General features: G+C 46.5%; 1 protein-coding gene across 4 annotated transcripts in view; it reads right to left on the minus strand.

The window, feature by feature from the left end:
• SRGAP2 (SLIT-ROBO Rho GTPase activating protein 2) overlaps window positions 1–12,321 on the minus strand; it is a 134,097-nt gene extending 121,776 nt beyond the window's left edge. For all 4 annotated transcript variants that reach the window (XM_054290704.1, XM_054290703.1, XM_054290705.1 and 1 more), the window contains exon 1: window positions 12,111–12,321. In XM_054290704.1, coding sequence (XP_054146679.1) covers window positions 12,111–12,177 — 67 coding nt within the window. In that variant the 5' untranslated portion in view covers window positions 12,178–12,321. The remainder of the gene's footprint in view (window positions 1–12,110) is intronic.
• Between the last annotated feature and the right edge of the window lie 2,743 nt (window positions 12,322–15,064).

Raw genomic sequence — 15,064 nt, forward strand, 5'->3', positions numbered from 1 at the left:
GTTTGTCTTTTTCTTCCCCAAAATTCTGATGGGACCCTCAAGTCTGGGGACAGTTCTGAGGATCTCACTTCAGCAAGGACGAGAAAATCAAGGAGTCAGAAGCAGTAAATGGATAAATCACAGCAAGAATGCCCAACTGTTCCAGGGCATTCAGAAAATAGTGTTCATCAGAAAATAGTGTTTAGCGTGGAATTCACAGTTCAAAAGAGTGTATAGTGCTGAATTCACAACTCAAGGAACCTCCAGCAGCACAAAAACAATATTTAATTCTCATCCCTCCATATGGGATATTGGATTTTGTTGAATTTCCCAAACCCCCATAGGGGTTTGTCTTTTTCTTCCCCAAAATTCTGATGGGACCCTCAAGTCTGGGTCCAGCCCTGAGATTCTCATTTCAGCAAGGACAAGAAAATCAGAGAGTCAGGAGCAGCCCGGCAGCAAAAATGGATAAATCACAGCAAGAATGCCCAACTGTTCCAGGGTGTTTATCAGAAAATAGCTGGGAGTTCCAGAACAAAATAAAACAAAAAAACCCCAACAAAACCAAACCAAAACAAATCTTTCACTGCCAAAAGCTGTCGCTGCTTTCAGGGTATAAAAGAAAGCTCTACCTGCAGGGATTTTCCAGAATTTTTTCCCAATTTAAATCTGAAACCAAACCACCACCTGAATTTCCACCGGCAGGTTTGGTGGGGAGTGTTTTTAGCCAAGATTTTCAGGGAGAAAGTGCGAAAAGTGGAAATTAATGGATGCAAGGAGCCCTTCCCAGCTTTATTCTATGAAGTTCACTGTGATGGGGGAAATAATCTGACATAAAGCCTAAATTAAGATTAATTCCTTAAGTATGAAGACAATGGTTATAAATGTGTTTGGCATTAGGCAACTGGCCTAAATAAAAGGACTTATGCGAAAATTAATTTATCATTACAGTCAGAAATGAATCATTTCATGGAAGGTAACTCCAGCATATGGATTGATAAAAGTTCAAACCAACCTCAGAGCTAACACAAGCAATCTGGATGGCATAAGGAGGGAGAAAAGGCAATTTAACAACGAGCCTTCACACACACAGGAAATAAAATCAACACTTGAGGGGTCCAGAAATCTGCTCCAAGGGGTGCTGAGCCCTAATTCTGAGTTTATCCAACAACCCTGCTCTGCAGAGCTGAAATCTTTGCCAGCACAAGCTCCCTGCTAAGGAAACTCACACATTTAATACAGACAAAATTTTGCCTTGCAAACAACCAGAACCCAAGAATGTCACAGCTCTGATGAACCTGGCAGAGCTCAGATTGTTTGAATCTCACCCAGCCTGTCTGTGGGTGCTGTCCATACTCCCTTTTTCCCCTTTTTTTTATTTTTTCATTTCTACAGCACAGCTTACAAGCACCAGAAACAGAAAAGTTAAAAAAAAAAAAAAAAAAAAAAAAAAGAACCAGAACAAGGAGTATTCAGAGTTTTTAGACATTCAGCTCCAGGGGGAAAACACAAGAGCACAATTTCATTCATAGCAAGTTGAGTTTCCATCCAAACATCATCAGTGTATCCTGTGACCTTTGTAGTGCTGCATTTCTCCCTCCTTTCCCCCTCCCTTTTCCAGCTGCACACTTTAAAATCCTTTACAGGCAAAGCCTTTTGTTCCTGTTTCAGCATTTTTCTGCAGGCCCTGAGGAGCTGGGACCCTCTGCAGCACAAATTCTGGGGGGTTACTGGTGTAACTGGGATGAAGCCTCCTCCTCCTTCCCCAGATGGAGAGGAGACAGAAAAGTCAGGAAGGGCTCCATTGATGAAAGAGACCAAAGCACAGCCAGGCTCCTTTCCAAAACCACTTCACAGGGAGCTTCATTTATTCCATTTCTGAGTGGCTGCTTATCGAACACGGGGGGAAAACCTCCGTGGGCCTGCACCCCCACACTCTGCTCCGTCACTGTCACCCACTCGTCCCCTGCACAGATTAAGGAAAAATGATTAAGGAAACTTTTTTACCCTCACAGCAACAATGGCAGCTTCTTATTAATGTGCTTTTCTCAGATTTTGATGCATTTCAGGCTCATCAGAACTGTCAAAACACACCCATGAGAATTTGCTTTATGGGTCACAGGTCTGAATTTACACTTGCCAATAACCAAAAAAATACACCTATTACTATTATTATTTAAGATATGTATTATATATATTATTATATCACATATGTATTCTATTACATATAATTATAAAGCTATATTATTATATATGTATTTGTTATCTATTAATAAATACCTATTATACATATTATACATGTATTTATCATCAAGAAATTAATATTATTGATTATTATATTATATTATTATGTTGTTATATTATTATATTATATACGCATTATGATATAATATAATATAATATAATATAATATAATATAATATATAGTATTATAGTATATTATATTATAGTATATTATATTATAGTACATTATATTATAGTATTACTATATTATTTTATATGTATTATTTCATAATGTATGTATTATGTATTAAGAAATACATATTATATGTATTAAATATGTATTTATTACTAATAAATTAACATTGATTATTACATATTATGTTATTATATATGTATTGTTATATAATATAATATGATGTAATATTATAATATTACTATAATACTATATCTGTATTGTTATATATGCATTATTATATAACATGTCTTTATTATCTATTAATAAATACCTATTGTATGTATTATATATGTATTTATTAATAATAAATTAATAGATATGTATAAAAATTAAAATGTAAAATATCAATAAATGGACAAGTAGGGAGCTAAATAGGGCTTAGACAGTGGATTTTCTCAGTGCTCCAGCCAGGAAAGCAGCCCTGCCAGAGGGAAGGGATGCCAGCATCTTGGCACATCCAAACAATTCCCTGATTCTGCTTTACAGGCCCTTGATCCAGCTCCTGAAGGCGGGCGAGCATCAGCTTCGCTTCATCTCCCCTCAGGGATGGATGGATGGATGGATGGATGGATGGATGGATGGATGGGGCCCCACAGTGCCAGCCATGGCCTCGGGGGCAGCTCACTCCTCACCGCTGTCACTTCCCAGGAAAACGCTTGGGACAGGCTCCTGCAGCCCTTCCCAGGGGAGCTGGGCTGGAAAAGGAGAATTGTCACAGCCCTGGTGGCCTCAGCCCTGCCCGCACTGAGCAATTACACCCGGCGGATGAGTGCAAGTTCCGTGAATAAATAATCCTATCCCAAAAAATTCCCCGTATTTTACCACAAACGGAGCTAAATTAATATGTGAATAACCCCTATTTTTATTTTTTTTTTTCCTAGAAGCAGCAGAATCACATAAAATATATTTTAGCACCACATTTTACTTTATTGCTGCAGGACAACAAGAGCCCCGCTCCAGTGTGAACTTGCATCAAGAAATGATGTTGTGGAATTTCCCAGTTTTCCCACCTAAATTTACAAATTTAGAGCATGCCATGCAGTGGGACTGGACTGCTGACCCAGGACCCACCCAGGGACTCATTCCCAGGCAACAACTGCTGATATTTTAAGTAAATTCAATTTGCAAGCACTCCCCATCTATAAATTGCATCGTTCCATGGTTTCCTCCCTGCAGGAAAACCATCCTCCAATGACAGCGGTGCAAAAACAAACCAAAAATCCTTCCCAAGTGCAAGGAGCCAAGAAGCTCTTCCTGGAAAGTCCTACGATTTAAGAAAAAATAAAAATAAAACAACAAAACCAACGTCAGATGTAGCAGGACCAACCCTGCTGCAGAAATTCAGGGCTGGACATTGAAATCCACGCTGGGTTTGGAGTTAATCTGATTATTTGGCTCCTTCTCAAGAGTCAAAAAGGCAAAAACGCTCCTCTGGCCTAATTCAGCCCATTTCACACCAAACAATGTGAATTATTGCTGGAAACCCTTAAAGACCTGAGAATTTCTGCAGCACATTTAGCAACACCTGTGATTAAACCCAAACTCAAAAGCAGAACAACTGGGTCAGAAGATTTCCAGTTCAAAAGCAGCAAATAATGGCAAAAAGATTACAATGTTTTAAATGGTTCCAATCCATTAACAGCATCTTCTTGGAAAAAAAAAAAAACAAAACACCACCAGTTGAGCTTCCTCACATTACATCCATATGGTTTCTGACTTCAAACACATCCAGGGTTTTCAATGAGCATTTTCCAGGGATTTCACAGAAAGAAGGCCCTGTTTTGTCTATTTGTGCTGCAATTTGGGGAGAAAAGGGGAGAAAAAATGTAAAAATGGAGACTGGTCTCTACTGATGGAATTGCTGCAAGGTCAAGACCCTTTTCTCCCATTTTATTCCACACTTTTATCCCACAATAAATCCCATACTCCGTTTGTTTCCATTGCCTACAAAGCACTGACAGTGTTCCAAGAGCAGGACAGCCGTGATGTTGTAGGAATTCTCAGAGAGAAAACCATGAAAAATCTGTGAAAGTCATCCCAAAAAAACGAACTAAATAAAGTTGTGAGTAATGAATATCAACTGTGCGTGGCACAGTGAAAGCCATTCAAGGGAACATGTGCTTGAACATACTTTCCATCTCAACAAAGGTTCGGATTTTTCACTCTTCATAACGACAGCTATGAAAAAAAAAAAAAAAATAAAAATTTGACCAGGCAAAGAGATTCCTCCAAGTAAATCCCCAAAATGGCCAAAAAAAAAATTTAGTAAGGGTTTAAAAAAAAAGAATAAAAGAGGAGCGGAGCCTTTTAACTGAGAGGAAAAGGGAGAGATACTAATTTGTAACCTCACCAGGAAAGGAAATCGTTTAGAGCTGAGGAAAAATGTTCTGTCCCTTAGCTGGGAGTCAGGGAAAACTGGCTATGACCAGCAAACTTTTAATAGAATCCTACTGGAGTTACACTGGCAATTCCCTCTGCTTTTGGAGGGAACTGCAGCACTTAAGAGCATGGAGTGGTTTGGTCAGCTTTGCTCTCCAGCCTTCCAACACCTGATGAAACTGCAAAAAATATAAAATTAAAAAAAAAAAAAAAAGGGATTTTGGAGCTGGAGAGGAAAGAAGGCAGACTCTGCATTCCTTCACCTCTTTCCATGCTCATTAATAATCCATTAGCAGGAGTTGGACACAAAAACACAAACTCTTGCTGGAAGATCAAGGCAGTCTCCCAACGCCCCCTTCCCCCTTTTTTTGGCACCAAAGTTTGCTTGGCTGGGCCAAAGCAGCTCCAAAACTCAAGGGATTAGCACTATCAGGAACTGCAGAAAACCAGATGATTCCACAGCAATTCCAGAGCAAGTCATTGTTGCAAACAAATGGAATCACTTACAGGCACGGAGCCCTGATTAACTGCAAAAACCCCTTAAAAGGTAGTTTCACATTTTAAATGGCAACGTTAATCCAAGGCGTGCAGAGTTAAAATATCAGAATTCGGGATTTTTTCACTCAACCACACCGGGGTGAGGGGTTGGAAAGTCTCTTTATGGGGTGTGTTGAAAATTCTGGGAATCCCACCCAAGGTGCGCAGTGACCAACCTGGTGACCTGACCAGGTGGCGAACACAAAGGAGAAATCAACATTTATGTGTGACATCAACACCACTGAAAAATCCCAAATAAATGACAGTGATCTCAGCTCATTGAGCTAAAAATCTGAAGGTTAAAAAAACCCTGCAACCATTGAGAGAAATGCCAATTTTTGGTAAAAATCATCACCAAAAAATCCCAAAGTGCACGGGTTCAGCAGGAAAATAAATGACAGTGAGCTCAGCTCAGTGATCTAAAAATCTGAAGGCAAAAAAACCCTGCAACCATTGAAAAAAATGCCAGTTTTTGGTTCAAATCATCAACAAAAGCATCACTGAAAAATCCCAAAGTGCAGCAGGAAAATAAATGACAGTGATCTCAGCTCATTGATCTAAAAATCTGAAGGATATTCTGTTAAAAAAAACCCTGCAACCATTGAGAGAAATCCCAATTTCTGGTACAAATCATCACCAAAAACATCAAATTTCCCTTCCAGCCCCCCAAATTACAGCTCTGACCCCATCACAGCCACTTTTGCCATCTTTACACCCTGAAGGGCTGGAAAAGCTCACCAGGATTAAAAACTGCCCAGCCTCCCTCAGGAAGATGGACCATACAAATGAGATTTCCACACAGCATTTAAGGCCAAAAAAAAAAAAAAAGAAAAAAAAATCACAATCAGATCAGCCACACTCTCAGGCATCCAACACAGAGAGGGAAAAGGGATTTCTCCAAAATTTATCAGCCATTTTGGGGAGGTTTAAGGGAAAGTTTTGAGACATTTCAGTAGCCTGAGTGTGATGGCAGCTGGGAGGTTGCCCTGAAGTTGTTCTTATCGGGAATCTTCCCTCAGCAAAGGCAAACTCAGCTCAGCAGCCACCTCTGGGCTCTGCTTGCTCCTGCTGTAAATTACCTCATCCATTTGTCATATTTTTAGCACTTTTTGGGCTGGGCTGCAAGATCTGCAAGAGATGCATTTTAACCTTTGCTAGCGACTGCTCAAGGACAAGAAGTGGTTTTATGAGCCCTGGCTGGTGTAAAAAAATGTCAGTATTAAATTTCTGCAGCTCCAACCATGGAGCTATTTACTGAGGCTTTATACAAACTAATTAAATATAAGGCTCTCGTGGGACACGAGGAGAAAGAAAAGGAGAATTAAGAGATAAATCACTGGCTTTTCTTTCCTCAGCAAGTGTACACTCCAATTTAATATATTAAACCAAAAAAAAACCCACCCTGACAGGGCACACAGAGGCAGCAGCATCCCAACCTCACACGGAACAGCATAAATTAATTATCTCTGCCTCACCACAACTTGCACAAAGGAATTGGGAGAGACAACCCGGACAAGGGGATGAGCTTGAGATATCAAAGGCTCCATATGGAGCGGGGGAATCTCACTCTGCAGCCTCACGGGGCTCTCAGGCTTTGCGAGCACACGGCACCGGGAGGTATCAAAGCAGCCCTTCCCTCCCCTGCTGGCCCTGGGTCATCCCGGCAGGAGAATCCCGACTGCCTGACAGCATTCCTGCTGGAGATTCCTGGAAAAAAGCACTCCAAGGAGGCCAGGAGCAGAGAGGACAAAGCGTGGAAGCAGCGGAGGAAGGATGGAGGTCAATGGAGGTGTTGGGGAAAATCAAAGTGTGGGTTAATTTCCCTCTGCAAAAAGTGAGTTTGGAGCTGGACCTCCAGATGCTGGAGAAGATCAAAGTGTGGGTTCATTCCCTTCTGCAGAAGAGTGGGTTTGGAGCTGGACCTCCAGATGCTGGAGAAAATCAAAGTGTGGGTTCATTCCCTTCTGCAAAGAGTGGGTTTGGAGCTGGACCTCCAGATGCTGGAGAAAATCAAAGTGTGGGTTCATTCCCTTCTGCAGAAGAGTGGGTTTGGAGCTGAACCTCCAGATGTTGGAGGCCATGGGGTCACTGGGCAATCCAGCACATCCTCTGGTGGTCAGTTAGAGGGTCAGACCAGTCTGTGTCCAGCCTGGTTCCAGGCACTTCCACAGCTGAACCTCAAGATGTTGGGGAAAATCAAAGTGTGGGTTAATTTCCCTCTGCAAAAAGTGAGTTTGGAGCTGGACCTCCAGATGCTGAGGAAAATCAAAGTGTGGGTTAATTCCCTTCTGCAGAAAGGTAGGTTTGGATCTGAACCTCAAGATGTTGGGGAAAATCAAAGTGTGGGTTCATTTCCTTCTGCAAAGAGTGGGGTTGGAGCTGGACCTCCAGATGCTGAGGAAAATCAAAGTGTGGGTTCATTTCCTTCTGCAAAAAGTGAGTTTGGAGCTGGACCTCCAGATGTTGGGAAAAATCAAAGTGTGGGTTAATTCCCTTCTGCAGAAGAGTGAGTTTGGAGCTGGACCTCCAGATGTTGGAGATCATGGGGCCACTGGGCAATCCAGAACAACCTCTGGTGGTTAATTAGAGGGTCAGACCTTGTTCCAGGCACCTTCACAGATGCACAACCAGAGTATAGAACAGGAAGGAGCTCCTCGTCACCTCCACGCCCCCTAACTGCTGCATGCTAACTTTGGTTTAAAAAAATCTTCAGAAATCGATTTCATTCAAATGTTTATCTCCACACACACACAAACCATGGGAAGAGCCAGCTACACCCAAAACAGACACAGAAATGGCTGTGGGGGGACAAAAAATACCTACATCTCATGGCTGTAGGAGAACAGAAAGTGTCACTCATCCACTCCCCATCCCTGGATGTGTCCCTGAACTCTTGCAGCCGCCTGGGACAGTGGAAGATGAAGCCCATCAGATGAATTTTAAGGTCCCTCCCAACCCAAACCATTCCATGATCCTTTGCCCCTTTTTCAGTAAAAGCCACCGAGCTCATTCAGCCACAGAAAATCAAAAATTTTGCCTCTTGATGATCTATTAATCAAGCCATTCTTTAAATGGTTTCTGATTAACCACTTAAGGCTATTAAATTTTTAAACAAAGCTCCATCATTCCATTAGCAATCATTTAAAGTGCTTAAGGAGGTGTTTGTGGATTAAAGGGTTTTAAAGGAAGCCTCTAAACACCGCTCCCAGCGCAGAGCCAAGCACAAAAAAAAACGCTGCAAATTTCGAAATGCCAGCAAAAAATATCTGAGTTTTGTCATCAGAGGAGCAGATGCCACCTCGCAACTCCCAACACGTGATTCATCTCACCCCCACAGCCCCTGCTCCCCTTCCCAGCTCAGGAAAAGGATTTCAGAATGAACATTTCCATGCTGCTCCAACAACTGAGGGCAGAACTGGACACCAAAATCATCCTGCAGGAACCTCGGTGTGCTTGGTGAAGAGGCAGCACCACCACAGTTGTGGATTTCAATGGGTTCAGCATCATCTCATCCTGCCATGGGATGGAGAGTCCTGGAATTAGTGCCTGGAATTAAGGCTGAGAGATTCCCTAAGGAATCCCAGCAGTGCCCAGCTCAGATATCTGTGGGATTTGCATGAGAGAAAATCAGGGGAGTGATGGAAAAGCACAAAACAAGCAAAAGGGCAAAGTCACCTTTCTCCAAAGCTGGTACCCAAAGGCTGGGAGAGAAGGATGCCCATGGTCAAAGCAGCTCCTGGGTGGAAAAGGGAAAGGAAAAGCTCTAAAACCCTAAAATAAACCAGGGGATGCAGGACAGGGTTTCTACAGGACTGCCCTGTGCATTTCTGTGGGATTGTCATGGTTCTGTATGAGAGACATTTAGGGGAGTGATGGAAAAGCACCAAACAAGCAAAGGTTTGTGGTGTTTTGGAAGGGAGAAAGTCTCCTTTCTCCAAAACTGGTACCTAAAGGCAGGGAGAGAAGGATGCCCATGGTCAAAGCAGCTCCTGAAAGGTCAAGGCTGGGTGGAAAAGGGAAAGGAAAAGCTCTAAAACCCTAAAATAAACCAGGGGATGTAGGAAGGTTTGCTACAGTGGGATTGTCATGGTTTTGCATGAGAGACATTTAGGGGAGTGATGGCAAACCACCAAACGAGCAAAATTTTGTGGTGTTTTGAAAGGAGCAAAGACTCCTTTCTCCAAAGCTGGTACCCAAAGGCAGGGAGAGAAGGATGCCCATGGTCAAGGCAGCTCCTGGGTGGAAAAGGGAAAGGAAAAGCTCTAAAATAAACCAGGGGATGCAGGACAGGGTTGCTACAGGACTGCCCTGTGCATTTCTGTGGGATTGTCATGGTTCTGTATGAGAGACATTTAGGGGAGTGATGGAAAAGCACCAAACAAGCAAAGGTTTGTGGTGTTCTGAAAGGAGCAAAGTCCTCCTCCAAAGCTGAGAGACATTTAGGGGAGTGATGGCAAACCACCAAACGAGCAAAATTTTGAAAGGAGCAAAGACTCCTTTCTCCAAAACTGGTACCCAAAGGCAGGGAGAGAAGGATGCCCATGGTCAAAGCAGCTCCTGGGTGGAAAAGGGAAAGGAAAAGCTCTAAAATAAACCCTAAAATAAACCAGGGGATGCAGGACAGGGTTGCTGCAGGACTTCTGTGGGACTGTCATGGTTCTGTATGAGAGACATTTAGGGGAGTGATGTAAAACCATAAAACAATCAAAGGACCATAGTCTCCCTCCAAAACTGGTACCCAAAGGCAGGGAGAGAAGGATGCCCATGGTCAAAGCAGCTCCTGGGTGGAAAAGGGAAAGGAAAAGCTCTAAAATAAACCCTAAAGTACACCAGGGGATGCGGGACAGGGTTGCTGCAGGACTGCCCTGTGCATTTCTGAGCTCCTGGTCCCTCCAGGAGCTGCATCAGCACCTCCGGAGCCAGAGCCACACTGGGCGAGGGACAGCAGAGCATCCCGAGGGGAAGGCATCCCTGCCCTCACCCCAATCCAGGAAGGAAACCCCCTTCTCCCAGCTCCTCCAGATGCCTTCCGCCCTCCTTAACCTCCTGCAATGCTTTACAAGGCCAAAAAGCAAAAAAAAAAAAAAAATATATATATATATAAAATAAATCCATGTGCCGCTAGTGCAATCCACTTTTGGGAGCACGTTTCCAGCATTTCCAGGTCAATGACAGCGCCAGAGGTGAGCTGAGCCCTGGCAGCAGCAGGGAAAGCTCCTTCCCATTTTCCTGCTCTGTTTGAAAAGGAAAGGAAGGATTTCTAATTTATGCAAGAGCTGAGAGGTGAGAGGATGTGCTTTGCTAATTCCAAAGCCTCCTTCCCGTGTTATTCCCAAATATTGTGACTGCCAGCTCGCATCCATCACGCACATTTTGATGGGGTAAATAATGAAAGAGCCTCCAAGCCTCTAATTTGATGCTGACTGCAATTCCCGCTTCCAAAGACAGCAAGAAAACAGGAATAGAAACTAAACCAGTCAAAGAGAAACACGCCCTTCTCCTTTCTAACTTTAAGAACCTCAATATTAAGAGGAAAAAAAAATCAAAATAAACTCCCAACACAGCTTCATATTTGCTCAAATAAGCATTTTTCAACATAAGTACCCAAACTGCTTCTAGGTGCAGGGCACAGGGGTCAGGGTAGGATAACACATTTTAATGATTTACAACCAACAAGCAAAACCCCCTCCCCAGCAGGCAGGAAAAATAACCGAGCACCTAATTGCAAAACAATATCTTAATTGTCAATTTGAATCTAGGTTTCCTCCTCAGATTTAAATCTGGCTTTTTTTTTTTTTTTTTTCCCTTTTTCAAATTGCATTGATTTAACTCGATCAACCCTGCCCGAAGGCCATCTTTCCTGCATGCTCTGAGCATACCAAGCAAGTTTCAACCAATTAGATAAATCACTGAATCTCACAACTTCCTAGCAGCCACGGATCAAGCCATGCACAAGCCCTAATTATTCTTTTAAATCCCGAAAACTTCACAAAAATAAGCAGTTCAGAGGGGAATTTCACCATTTTTTATATTTTTTTTTAACCTAGGGCACATGCTAGCCAGCTGAATTCTGCAGGAGATTTGCATGGTCATTGCAAAGCCCATTTTTAAATCTGATTATTATTCCGTGTGATGATGGGAATAACGCTGCTGCACGAGTTTTATTCATTTATTCATTTTTTTATGTCTCTGTATGTGTGTGTGTGTGTGTACACCCACACCCACACTGCAGCCTCGAGGTGTTACACTCCAGCACGGCAAGGAAAAAGCAGGGAATTGTGATGGGGAAAATCCTGAAAAATGGAAGTTTCTAGCACGAACAGCACGGCAGGGACCCCGGGGCACAGTCCCCCATCAGCAGCAGTGGAAATATGCTCCTGTGACACTGCACAGATTGTTCAAAGATTCCCATGACAGGCAGAGGATTAAAAAGCAATTCCCTGCCTCTCATATTTCACATGCAGAGCCGTGTCTGGGAAAGGCAGGCAGGGAGAAGATGGATCTCCCCGAACTCGAAAATGTGGGTATTCCATTAAAAACAACCTTAAAAAACGGCAGCACCAAAGCAGGAACTACCCCACGAGGACAGACACAGCGCTGCAAACCCGACCCAGCTTTGTATTCCCAAAAAAAACCCTGCAAATTCCAGGCAATCTGCAAATGATTTCCCTCTTCCCCACCCAAACATCCACGGCAAACTCCTGCAATCGCCAGGCAGGCTCGCAGGGAAGGGCTGGAAATAAAAACCATTCCTTACCTTTCACTTGGGTGTCGTATTCAGCTATGATCTCCTTATCCTTTTTGAATTTTGCTGGCGACGTCATGTTTCCTTGCCCAAAAAGCCGAATAACCTCGAAAGAGATCCGCCAGAACGCGAGAGACAGAAAAGGGAATTTTCGCTCCTCTCAGCACGATGATGCCTCGGCTCGCTGCTCGTCCTTCCCTTCCCCCCCCACCCCCCACCCCGCAAAAAAAAAAAAGGGAAAAAAATCAAAAAATCAGTCCATGGAGAGAGGGTGTGAGAGGGAGCACGGCAGCAGGAAAATGCAGATGTTGAGATCAGCGGATGGAAGAGGCGGCAGTTTTGTCTCCCTGCACCAAATCCTTGAGCAGCAGCATCAGCCCTGGCGAGATCCTGCAGCCCCAAAGGCTCTTCCTGATCCTCAACAGCACAGCCAGGGAGTGGAAGTCCTTCCGCACATGTTTTGTGTGGGTTTGGTTTGCCCTTTTTTTTTTTTTATTTTTTTTTTCCCTCCTCTCTTCTTTTTTTTTTTGATTTATTTATTTCTTTTAACGGGCACGGAGATGATGCAAATCAAATCCCAAACGAGAGCAGCAGCAGCAGAGGGGAAGCAGCTTTTGGTTTGCTTGCCTGAAAACACAAAATAATAACAATAATAATATATATATATATATATATATATATAAATATATTTATAAAATTACAGCTCGCAGCCCAAATCGGTGATGGGAAGCAAAGCTGCCCTGACACCCTGACATTGCAAATCGTCCTTTGAGCAGCAGCAGCGCGAGGTTCCAGCTGCAGCCCCCAGGTGACCGAGGGAACGCCTACACCGGGACCGGGCTTGGCTCCTTTGGGGTATCCCGGGGTGATTTGGGGTGCAGGTCCCGGGGAACCGGGGGGCAACACCCGGGGGTGATTTGGGGGGCAGCTCCCGGGGATGGTTTGAGGAGCAGGGATCCTTTGGGATGCAGCTCCGTTGGGAGCTGGGGCTCATTTGGGGTGCAGGTTCCGGGGCAGAATTTGGAGTTGATTTGGGGTGCAGGTCCTAGGAGAGAATTTGGGGCGCAGGTCCCAGGGAAATAGGGGATGGTTTGGGGAGCAGGGATCCTTTGGGATGTGGCTCCCTTGGGAGCTGGGGCTCATTTGGGGTGCAGGTCCTGGGGCAGAATTCGGGGTTCATTTGGGGTGCAGATCCCAGAGGAGAATCTGGGGTTCAGGTTCTGGGAGAGAATACCAGGTTCATTTGGGGTGCAGGTCCGGGAGGAGAAGGTCCCAGGAGAAAATTTGGGGTTCATTTGGGGTGCAGCTACCGGGAGAGAATTGGGGTTGATTTGGGGTGCAAGTCCCAGGACAGAATTTGGGATTGATCTGGGGTGCAGGTCCCTGGAGAGAATTTGGGGTTCACATGGCGTGCAGCTCCCGGGAGAGAATTTGGGGTTGAACTGGGGTGCAGGTGCCCAGGGGAGATTTTGGGGAGCGGCTCCCCGGGGTGACGCGGCTCCTTTGGGATGCAGCTCCAGTAGGAGCTGGGGTTCATTGGGGGAGCAGCTCCCAGGGGAGAATTTGGGGTTGATTTGGGGTGCAGGTCCCGGCAGAGAATCTGGGGCTCATTTGGGGTGCAGGTCCCTGGAAAGAATTTGGGGTGCAGATCCTGGGAGAGAATATGGAGTTGATTTAAGGCGCAGCTCCCGGGGGACAATTTGGGGAGCAGCTCCTGGGGGTTCCGGAGCTGTTCGGGGAGCGGCTCCCGGCGGAACGGGGCTCCTTTGGGATGGGGCTCCCGTGGGAGCTGAGATTGATTTGGGGTGCAGCTCCCGGGGGAGAATTTGGGGAGCGGCTCCCGGGGGGTCCGGGGCTGTTCGGGGAGCATCTCCCGGGGCTCTGGGGGCTCCCCGGGCCCCGGGGCTCCCGGGTCCCGCAGCATCCCGCGCTGCCCGCGGGCTCGGCCCCGCCGCCGGCAGCCCCGGGCACACCGGGCGCGCCCCCGCCGGGCGGCTCCGCCCGCAGCTTCTCCCTTTTCGGGTTTCTTTCCTGGGGGGGTGATTTAGGGCTCCTTCCAGCACCCGCTGAGCCGGGCAGGGCGGGACACAACTTTTCCCCCGGCTTTTCGTTCCAATTTGGATTTCTTCCCCGTTTTTTTTTCGGGAGGAGGGGGGAGCAGGGCGGGAGCGCGGCCGCAGCCCCCGCGGGAGATGCGCGGACGCGAGGAAGAAATAAATAAACAAACACCCGCCGGATCCGCATCCCGCCCGGGACAGAACAATGCGGGCGGCGGGGAGAGGAAGCGTGGGGGGGTCCCGAAGGGGGGGCCGGGGCTGGGGGGACGCGGCTCGGGGCTCTGGGGAGGCGGCGGGGCCGGCGGCGGGAGGGTGCTCGCGGCCTGCCGGGGGTGGCGCGGGAGGGCCGGGGGTCGGGCGGCCGGGCGGGGCGATTACCTGGGCGCTGCGGAGCCGCCTCCCGCAGCCGGGCGTCCTCCGGCCGCTGGCGCCCGCCGCCCGGTCCCCCGCACCGGCCCGCCGCCGCCCCGCCCCGCCCAGCGGCTCGGCCAATGGGCGCGGAGCACTGGGAAAGAGCGACGGGCGTGATAACCAATCAGACATTGCCGTACCCAAGATGAGCCCGCCCCCTCTTCCCGCCGCTTGGCGCCCGTGGCACCGCCCCGCCGGGACGCGAGTGTGAGTGACAGCAGATACAACCAATAAAAGCGACGCACGGCGCGCCTTTCCACCAATAGCCAGGCGGGAGGGGTGGTGCCACCGGATTTTTCAATGGGATGGGCGTGGCCTGCGGCGCCCAATGGGAGGGCGCGGTCGGGAATTCAAACTGACAGGTGGGAGCGTGGCCGTTGGTGCCGGACCGGGACCGGGATTGGGATCGGGATCGATACAGGGACCAGGATCGGACCGGGACAGGCACAGGGACAGGATCGGGACAGGGACAGGATCGGACCGGACCGGGTCCCAGCC

This window comes from Melozone crissalis, unplaced genomic scaffold (assembly GCF_028551555.1).
Source record: "Melozone crissalis strain CALT ecotype California unplaced genomic scaffold, PUWL_Pcris_2 ptg000086l_1, whole genome shotgun sequence".
Taxonomy (NCBI): domain Eukaryota; kingdom Metazoa; phylum Chordata; class Aves; order Passeriformes; family Passerellidae; genus Melozone; species Melozone crissalis.